The sequence below is a fragment of the Neltuma alba genome, unplaced genomic scaffold (genome assembly GCF_004799145.2).
Source record: "Neltuma alba isolate B1F8T4 unplaced genomic scaffold, ASM479914v2 tig00004456_pilon, whole genome shotgun sequence".
NCBI classification, from domain to species: domain Eukaryota; kingdom Viridiplantae; phylum Streptophyta; class Magnoliopsida; order Fabales; family Fabaceae; genus Neltuma; species Neltuma alba.
In genome coordinates, this window is record NW_021633717.1 from 4,325 (window position 1) to 15,017 (window position 10,693).

A 10,693-nucleotide genomic window follows, 5' to 3' on the forward strand; every position below is an offset into this window, starting at 1 on the left:
TCCAGAAATCATGTTAATAGAAGAAAATTTTAAGAACACTGGAGAAGCATACATACTATTGAAGAAGACTTACATAAAAGACAAGTTGGAAACACGATTCCTTTAGTGGTCATGGAAGAAAAATACATACAATTGAAGAAACATGCGTAGAGAAAGAAAGATTACACAAAGGGGAAGACAGTTTGTTACATACATTGTTATATATCTCATTTTTTTTCTTTTACGAAAGCCAACACTATGTATGGTTGCCGCGTGCATGGATATCACAGATTTAAACATTAAAAAGTGTCTTTATTTTGGTTATCGTTGTTAATTACCAGGTTCATTTCCCGGGGAAAATCTTGTCATAAAAAGGACAATAAAATTAAATAACTTCACAATGTACTAGGACAAATCAGCCTATAAATTAGTGTCATCAGGTCTTGTATATCCCCTTGAGAAATTTGACAAACGGTTCTTGCTTGATATATATTTGTCACCAACAATGGCAGACAAATTAGGAAACGAAAATACCAGCTGGGTAGAGAAGGTGTTCTTCTTCTTCTTGTTTTTGTTTTCTGTGCGGATGGTAATAGCAGATCAAGACACAGTTATCAGTCATAGTCATAAACTTGAGGTTGATAAACTTTTGAAGAAGTTGAATAAACTAGCTGCTAAGTCCATTAAGGTATGTAATTCATCTCCTGGTTTCTCATTCCCGTTATGTTTGAAACAGTGAAGAAAATTATTGGTAAGTTTTAGTATTTATGGTAGTTTATGTCAACAATTTGTTTTTCTTAATCCAGAGTCCTGATGAAGATATTATCGATTGTGTCTCTATTCTAAGTCAGCCAGCTTTTAATCATCCGAAACTCAAAAATCACAAGATTAAGGTGAAACACTTTGCTTGATTGCTTCATATAGATATGTATAACTTTAAACTCCTGATAAAAAAAACTCAATCCGATAGATGATTTCATGTTTGAATGAAGATGAGGCCCAATTTTCAACCACAAGATAATATACTTGAAGTGAGTGATGAAATATCTTCAAAATCAAAGCCAATCGTTCAGCTATGGCACCAAAGTGGAAGTTGTCCAGAGGGTACTATTCCGATAAGAAGAACAAGAGAAGAGGACATACTGAGAGCAAGCTCCATGCAACAATTCGGGAAGAAGAATCTCAAGAACGTCGTACTACCCTTAACCCCAAATGTTGGAGGTCAAGGGGGATACGAGGTACGTACTTGTATTGTCCCTACACACACACACAACCCAAAATGAGAGAGGCTTTAGATTTTGTGTTTCGTTTTGCTTTGTTTGATGTATTTTTCTTGTTTCTTTGATGCTTTTGGAGTTTCCAGTATGCCTCAGTATTTATTAAAGGAGATAAATATTATGGAGGCAAGGGAGCCATGAACGTTTGGAATCCTAATGTTGAACAATCCCAAGAATATAGTCTCTCTGCAACTTGGGTTGGAAGTGGTTCTGATCCTGAAAATATCGAAGTTATTGAAGCTGGTTGGCAGGTATTCTTTATATTTTTAAACTGAAGATTGAACAAAAATAATTAAATTAATAATAAGAAAATACTGACATATAAAATAAAACATTTTTTTGGCTTCTCATGCTTTTGTATACTTGAATATCTGTTGAAGTTATTATGCACTAATCTATCTAGTTAATTGTCGATTTTTGATTTGGATATTTAGGTGAATCCACAGCTATATGGGGATAATCACACCAGGCTTTTCATAACAGCCCTACATGTTTGATTTGTTAGTTCAGATATTTTTCTTAGTCCTTAGAAATTTCTCTCATTTACCTCTGTATATATGACAGAGTGATTCAAGTAAGAACACGGGATGCTATGATCTTCTTTGTTCTGGCTTTGTTCAAGTTTACTCTGCAGTAGCTTTGGGAAGCAGCATCATGCCCTTATCCCTATACAATGACACTAATTCCCAGTATCAAATCACCATTACCATCTGGAAGGTATATCATTTTACATAATGCCAATTATTAATTATTTGTATTAAATAGGAAGCAAGTAATTTTGATATACTCCTCTTGAAAGTCAAGATAAAAAGATACTCCATCCATTCCCTAATGTGTATAAGAGCTGGTTGGAGATTGAATTTGATTCTAAATACAAGACCTCAATTTATTTTGTTTCTCATATTTATTATTTTTCTACAAGCTAATTTACTTATAAACTGATATAGTGATATAGTGTTTCACAAGGGTATTTTATGGAGATCATGTCATATTTGCTATAATTAATTAATTAATCCAACTTTCTTAATATACTCAAATTAGTCAAATAACTCGTATATCAAGGACTAAATGGAATATTATTTTTCCTCAGAATTTTGTAAAATGCCTCACATATTGAAATGTAGAACTTTTCAGAAAGTGCCTTGTATTTGAAACAGAGATAGTAATTAATAATTGTGATAATTAATGAACAGGATAAAGGCGATGGAGACTGGTGGATGCGATATGGCACTGATCAAATTGTGGGATATTGGCCTTCCTCTTTGGTCTCAAGTCTATCAGACAGTGCAACAGTGATAGAGTGGGGAGGTGAAGTAGGAAACTCAGGAACTAATGGACAACACACAACAACACAAATGGGAAGTGGGCATTTTTCAGGGAAAAGCTAGTTATTTCAAGGATATTAAATTTGTTAATGGTAACAACCAAATGGTGACTTCTAATAACGTTGTGTCTTACGCTGACCGTTCCAATTGCTACAATGTACTCCAACCTGGCTATTCTGATAATGTTTGGGGTAGCCACTTCTATTATGGTGGTCCAGGGAGAAACCCTAATTGCCTAGGATCATCTTAACTTCAATATTGAGATATTTTGACAGATCGAACAAGATGTTGTTATACTCCTCTAGTCTTTGATATAAAACATATTTAACTAGTTTGATTAGATTAAGGAAGTTAAGGTAAATTAGTTAATTATAAAGAATATGACATATTTTTTCTAAAATACCATAATTATCTTCCTTAATATCCTCTCCCCTTTTCTACTTCATTATAGTTGAGGGAGTATTCATAGGGGTAATGAAGGAAAATTGATAAATAAGAGAAATAGGTCTTATATTTAGGACCAAAATCAATTCAATAATTAGGTCATATATTAAGGACCAGAGGTAGGGATTGTTGTTGAGTTGTTGAGCTGTTTTGGGGAAAAAAAAAATTTTGCTGTGGAAGCTCACGCTGAATCCTCTCCTTCAAGCGGCTGGTTTGTTTTTTTTATTCGTTTTCCGCCGCTAGCTCGTGTGTTCGTCTCGTCGCGTGTGTGTTTCCTCTCTCGCCTCCCTCCTTGCGTCCCGCCTATTGAAGATGATTATAATAGGTTATTAGTGGGGGGAGCAAAACGCAACGTTTTGCTCCCTTTTTTTTTTAAATTATTTTTTTATTTTTTATTTCTTTTCTTTTCTTTTTATTTCTTTTTTTCTTTTTTCTTTTTTTATTTTTTATTTTTCAAAATCTTCCAAAAACCTGCAAGCAAAAATTCAAAAATAAGGTAGCATTAATTGTCCTCAAAAATCAATTAGTCACAATTAAACTAAAATATGACAATTTTGCCCCTATAAAATAATAATTCAAAATAAAATAAATTAAATCAATTAAGGCAAAAAAAGGACCAATTAAGCTGACAAAACTCATAAAAGATACCAAAATATATAAAAATAATTGAGTTTGTCAGAGTACTATGTTTGAATATAAATTTAGTATGTATTGTTGGTGATGAATGGTGATGGCAACGTTGTGAACTCATGCGTTGTCTCAGTTACAGAGTATTTTTCACCCAATATTAATCTCCGAAAAAAGGTTAGAACGCTAGGAAAAGTTAGAATTAGGGTACGTTTGGATAAAATATATTTTGTGCAATTTTTTTAGTATTAAAAAAAATTCAAATTGTTGAATCTGTCTAGAATTTTTAGTTTAAAACGTTAAAAAAAAAAAACAACATTGGATAAGTAATCAATTAATATAGATATTTTTTTCCTTCCCCCCCATCATGGCTATTTTTTTCTTCTTTTAGCAAAGGTAAGAAAAAAGTCTAAATTTTTCATTTTCAAGTTATACTAATAAGAGAAAGCAATCGTAGAATTCAAAAGGCGGTCAATTATTAGGCATTGGATCTCAGGTTAAGAGCCCTGTCCACTCATCATTATTTGGTACGCAAGAACCAATATCTGTAACATAAAAATTTAAATCTCTAAAAGCTTCAATCATAAATAGTATGACTCATTTTTAAATTTCTGCATTATATTGATCCACACTAGTTGAAAGGCTAACATATTAAGAAACATAATTAAGAGTGAAAAAGGGAATATATTAAAAATTATACATGTATTTCTTTTTTTCCGGGAAATAAGAAACATGGGCCCATATTATACCAAGCAGGGTAAATGAATCTTATAGATTACACCATTAATATTTTTCTTTGTCTGTCTTGTTGCCATTGTTACATCCGGATTCAATTTATCAGGTTAATCTTGCCACAAGATCAGGCACAACAAAATCATATCAGATTCTTATAGTACAAATCATCCCATAAATTTCCGTAACATCAAGTTTTGAACATCCACTTGAGCATTTTCATATAGTCGATTGTTTCGTATCTCTCATCTTCAATGGCAGCAAAAATAGGAAATGGCAAGACTTGGCCGGCCAATGTGGTGTTGTGCTTCTTCTTGTTGTCTGTGCACATGAACGAAGGTCAAGACACAGTCAACAATGGCCAGGAAGCTACTTCTAGTCAGAAGCTTGAGGTTGATAAGCTTTTGAGGAAATTGAATAAACCAGCCCTCAAGTCTATAAAGGTATATATAGACAGTATATTCATCTTCACGTTTTTTTATCAGCAGGTTATTTTTCCTTGTTTTACTGAAAATTTGAAAATTATTTGAGGATTTTAAAATCTATGATCCTTTGTGTTGAAAATATATAATATTTGCTAAAACCAGAGTCCTGATGGAGACATAATCGACTGCGTCTCAATCCTGAATCAACCAGCTTTTGATCACCCGAAACTCAAAAATCACAAAATTAAGGTGAACCAGATTACTTTATTGAGATTCCTCCAACCCTTAATTTCGCTTCTTATTAATCTGAATATTCTGAAGCCGACTCATCATTTTTGATTTGATTGAAGATGAGGCGAACTTTCCGACCTGAAGTAAAGATAGAAAGCAAAATGTCTTCAAAGTCAAAGCCAATTGTTCAGCCATGGCACCGAGTTGGAAGTTGCCCAAATAGAAACATTCCTATAAGAAGAACAAGAAAGGAGGACATCCTGAGGGCAAGCTCGATCCAACAATTCGGGAAGAAGAATCTCAAAACTGTCCTTCTTCGTTCATATGTTGCCGGTCAAGGTGGCCATGAGGTACTTATGTTGTCCCTCACTCTACCTATATAAACAAGCTTTTAACGTTTTATTTAGCTTATCAATATATATATATATATATATAGAGAGAGAGAGAGAGAGAGAGCCCAAATCCACATATCTACGAAATTTGGTGTAAGTGACCGACAAAATTTGCTTTAGTTGGTAATTAAGAATTTGCCTTATATCACACGGATATATCATGTATGTGCGAGTATTCTTTGAGCTCACACTGTAGAATTGTGGGACCCACCGCTAAACTTTTTTCCTCTATCTTTCTCTAATTTCACTCTTTAGATGGTTTTGGAGGATAAAGTATGCTTCAGTTTTTGTGAAAGGAGAAAAATATTATGGAGGGAAAGCAACTATGAGCGTGTGGCAGCCTACTGTTCAAAAGGATGAGTATAGTATCTCTCAAATTTGGGTTATAAGTGATGCTGACAGTAAAAATCTTAACACGATTGAAGCTGGCTGGCAGGTACATATTCTGTAATTCTTTCGCACAACAAAAATGTAAAATAATTCGTAATGAAAAAAAAAATATAAAACTCGCTTTTGACTTTCTCGTGCTTATTTAAGTGCGTGTGCGTGTAGATATGTGTGTGTGTGTGTGTGTGTGTGATGAAGATTCATTCATATTATTTATTATACAATCCCAAGATTACACCAAGGCATGTAGCAATAATATTTTCAAATAACATTTTCAAAATTTTCATTTGACTCCGTTATTTATTCTTGATCTCTATATTTTATCTAACAAAAACTTTAAATATTCCGAAGTATCAGCATTAGCACGACCAAATTCAAAAGTTAATTACTTAAAAGCCCTCAAATTTATCATTCACATTACACAAATTTACAGGTCAAATTAGGATTATTTAACATTTATATAACCTGAATTTAAAACTAGAAAGATATTTAATACCATTTACAACTTAAACAATTAATAAAAATTGACAAGTGTGACAATGAGTTCTTATCATTAGAAATAAAAGATTCGTGAAGTCGGTCCTTTAGAATAATTCTTGCTATTTATTAATGTTACTTCCTATCGATCTCATTCTCTATTTCGCTATTGGCCAATTAGGTGCACCCACAACTATATGGGGATAACGCGACCAGACTGTTCACCTACTGGACTGTGAGCTCAAGGTCCTTAGCAATCACACGCGCGCGCACATTCTTGCAATCATTTTCTTTTTGTCATTTTGATTCTCAATTTTTTTTAATATGTGACACTGACAGAGTGATTCATATAAAAGCACCGGATGTTATGACATTCTTTGTTCTGGGTTTGTTCAACTTGATGCTGGAATAGCTGTGGGAAGTCGCATCACACCATTATCTGTCTATGGTGACGCTAATTCCCAATATGGTATCACCATCATGATCTGGAAGGTACTTTTTAGTGATCAGATTACTTAATTGGGACAGCACTATGATTTTTCAAAGTAATATAACTCAGTCTTTTTGGTAAACGGTAGCTAAACCACTATTTATACTTGTAGATCATCAAATCAGCATGTGTGACATCAGCATGTGTGAGATGTCTTGTTTTGTTTGAAAATTGAGATGCAATATGGTGAAGATAAAGTCATGGGATATTGGCCTTCGTCTTTGTTCTCACACTTATCTGATAGTTCAACAGCGATACAGTTGGGAGGTGAAGTAGTAAACTCAGAATCAGAAGGCCAGCACAGCACAACGCAAATGGGAAGTGGCCATTTTCCTTCAGAAGGTCAAGGGAAGGCTGGCTACTTCATCAACATAAAGTATATTAATGGCCAAAACCAACTCTTGCCTGCTGGTAACTTGGTCCCTTACGTTGATCATCCCAATTGCTATGATCTCCGAACTGATCATAATGATGATTGGGGCAACTTCTTCTTTTATGGCGGACCTGGAAGAAACCCTAATTGCCCATGATCGATCCCTTTGTCCTCAATTAATATTATCTTGTATGTTTATATTAGTATGTTATCTTTCCTCCACTACAATTCTAAAATAAGGATGGATGAGAAAACAGACAAATGCGTCTTGAATATGTTTTCATTTGAACTTTCTAAAAGCTGAACTTTATAAGAGCTTTGTAACATACTACCTCCGATTCTTAATATAAGACCTCATTTGATTTTTATTTTGGTTCTAAATATAAAACTCCAATCTAATTTGTCTCTCATATTTATCTATTTTTTCTTAATATAGTCTTCTAATAATAGTAGTTCTAACTAATAAACTTGATTAGTAAGGATATTTTAGGAAAGACAACACCTATTTATTACAAATAACTAACTTATTTTCTTAATATATTTTAATTAATCAACTAGCTCTTACAATTAAGACTGGAGGTAGTATATTATTATAAATTTTTCATATTTTTATTTTTTATTAAAAGCTAAGGATAGACACTAACTGCATGATATTATAACTGAGATTAATCCTACAATCTCTCACTTACAAGGGGAGTTATTTGAATTTGCATCTTAAATAGAATAGATATGTCAAAATATAAACGGGTATTCATTTAACTCACCTCAATTAGTTTGGCGAATTGAAAATTGAAACTTGACTCTTTAATTTAGAGGATCAGAATGAGGTAGCCCACCTAAATTACCAAAAAATTTAAAAACTTAAAAAAAAATATATCTTTAAACATTTAACATTCATTAATTTTTTTCTATTGACATCATTCCTCTTTTTTTTTTTTTTGGCTACGCATAAGTATCTTCCTATTGGAGACAATTCCATTTGAAGCATCGTCGGGTACTAAATATCAGCACTCTCCCAATAGGGATTATTTTTGTTACAATAAGGAAAGTTCATTGATCTTTTTATATATTTTATGGTAATGATTAAAAAAGATTTGCTTGACCATTTTAGGCAGCAAGAAGCTCAAGATTTGCTTAAAATTTTTTGCAATTTGAGCGTGTGGCTGCTCATACAGTAGTTTTGATGACGGTGTATGTAGAAAATGAGATTTGATTTGATTTTATGATTTGAAATTTGTTTACAGGTTTTTTATTTGATTTTGTATATTTACGATATTTTTATAGATTTGATTTGACTTTGTATATTGGAAATTTGATTTCGTATATTATGTTTAATCAGATTCTTATTTTTTTCCTAAAAAAAGAGAAAAGTTAAGCCTTAAATAATAAGCATTAACTTTCATCACTTTTTTATTTTATTAGTGCCTGTTAAGTTATACTCCCTCCGGTTCAAAATATAAGCTAAACTTTATCCATTATGTTTCTCAAGAAACTAATTAAAATCAATTTAAAACAATAAATGTGTAAGGCATATATTTGTTTATATTTGTTTTTCCTAATATACCCTTATTAATGAAGAGAATAAGTAAAAGATGTAATAAATGAATTAAAAAGGAAAGAGAATATATGGGGGTAAAATTGAAAAAAAACTCACTAAATGCTTAGACCAAAGTGAATGTTATCTTATAATCCGGTTCAAAATGTTTAAGTTATTCACATTTCTCTATTTGTACTTTGAACATACCTATCTCACTCAATGACAAGTAATGGATATACATGAATCAATACTTAAGCCATTCACTGGACCAAAGGAAACGTATTCACCTTCTATCTGCATGTAAATGGCCTCTTTTATTAGATGATGATCCAACAACAGTAGTTGATTGTTGGCAAAAGGAAAAAAAAAAACAACAGTAGTTGATTTTAAATGATAAATTATTTTAACATGTAGTAATTTGACATGTAGTAATATTTTCTTGAGTATAAAGGAGATTCATAAAATCATTCTAATTATAGAGATCGAGATATGAGAAATGAACCTTACAATTTATAATCCGTAAATAGTGTGGTAATTTATTATAAATTTTATTACTATATTCATGCATGATAGTATTATACATTGTGTTCATATCATATATAGAATAATTATTACAGGAGGTTCCTGGGGGACAGAGTATGGTCATCCGTACGTAATAAACATGATTCATATTATTTATGAACCAACAATTCGCAAGTTTCAAAGAAGTGATCCAACAACACAGACACAGAGAGAGAAGTGAGAGAAAAAAAGGAAGAGCCATGTCTCCATCCTCTTTTTCTCTCTAACTATATTCTTCATTAGGTAATATTAATATACAATAATCAACTTCATCGATCAAAACTACTTTTTTTTTTGGTAAAAAAAAATGAAGTTAATTCTAACAAAAATCAAAGCCGATTGAGCTATGTCCGATCAAAGTAAGTTGTGGAAATTATATGATAACCGTACCCCCTTGAACATAAATATATGTCAGAAGCTTTAGACATCAGAATTTTTTTAGAGGAAAAAAATGGATGAGAAAGATCTGATTATTATTTGATTGGTGGTAGGTAAAAAAGGGCACAGAGTAAGCTGGTCAGAAATGGTGGGGAAGGATGCTGACGCGGCAATTAGCGTGATTAATAAAACCAACCCATTGGTGAGTGTGGTTAGGGTTCAGCAAGGCCAACCTGTGTCTCATGACTTCTGCTGCAACCGTGTCTACCTCTTCGTGGGTCCCAACAACAAGGTTGCCTCCCTCCCCCAAGTTGGTTGACCACTTCTTCTTCATAATTATACCAATATGTGTGTTCCCACCAAATAAGTGCAGTCCAGTTCGTGGCTATGCCTCTTCATATATATCACTAATAAGGGAATATTGGCTATTTTGCCTTTCACCTGTACGAAGCATTTCTTGTTAGAGCATTAATATAAATATTATCTATATAGGTTCAAGCTTATCTTGTACAGCTGTAAGGTCTACACGTGTAGGTCTCTCATTTGTTTATTTGTAATATTCCTCTGCTGTGTACAGGATTCCTTATTCATATTGATATATATAATACAAGGGCCAGAGCACATTCAATGGGTCTTGGCCTATTCAATATTTTACCCTAATATCTTTATCTTGGTACCAGAGCCAACCCTACCATGTCTGACTCGGCGGCGACCTCTGATGGCTCTTCTTCACAAGCTCCAAAAACTTATTCATTGTTTAATTCCTCCAGTCAAACCAGTGCGGTCAAGTTGGACCGCACCAACTTTCTCTTCTGGGAATCTGTTGTTTTCCCCTTGATAGAGGGTAACAAGCTCGAGGCTCATATTAGCTCCTCTGCTACTCCTCCACCGAAGATCTTGCCAGATGCTGCTGGTATGAAGGTGAATCCCGACTACGAAGAGTGGTATGCTACTGACAGGATGCTAGTAGGCTGGCTGCGCAACACCATGACCCAAGATGTTGGAGCTCAGCTTCTGCACTGCAAAACGGCACTTGAGCTATGGAAAGGAGCTCGTTC

General features: G+C 33.3%; 2 protein-coding genes across 2 annotated transcripts; both read left to right on the plus strand.

Moving 5' to 3' along the window:
- Positions 1-484: 484 nt before the first annotated feature.
- Positions 485-2,644, plus strand: LOC114744818 (uncharacterized). Its single transcript, XM_028932967.1, has 7 exons — positions 485-667; positions 786-872; positions 972-1,217; positions 1,343-1,507; positions 1,691-1,747; positions 1,821-1,973; positions 2,450-2,644. Exons 1-7 carry the CDS (start codon positions 485-487, stop codon positions 2,642-2,644), a joined length of 1,086 nt encoding a protein of 361 aa, XP_028788800.1.
- Positions 2,645-4,638: 1,994 nt separating this feature from the next.
- On the plus strand, positions 4,639-7,316 carry LOC114744819 (uncharacterized). Its single transcript, XM_028932968.1, has 7 exons — positions 4,639-4,827; positions 4,972-5,058; positions 5,160-5,390; positions 5,707-5,868; positions 6,478-6,531; positions 6,636-6,788; positions 6,963-7,316. The coding sequence occupies exons 1-7, from the start codon at positions 4,639-4,641 to the stop codon at positions 7,314-7,316; spliced, it is 1,230 nt and encodes a 409-aa protein (XP_028788801.1).
- Positions 7,317-10,693: the final 3,377 nt, after the last annotated feature.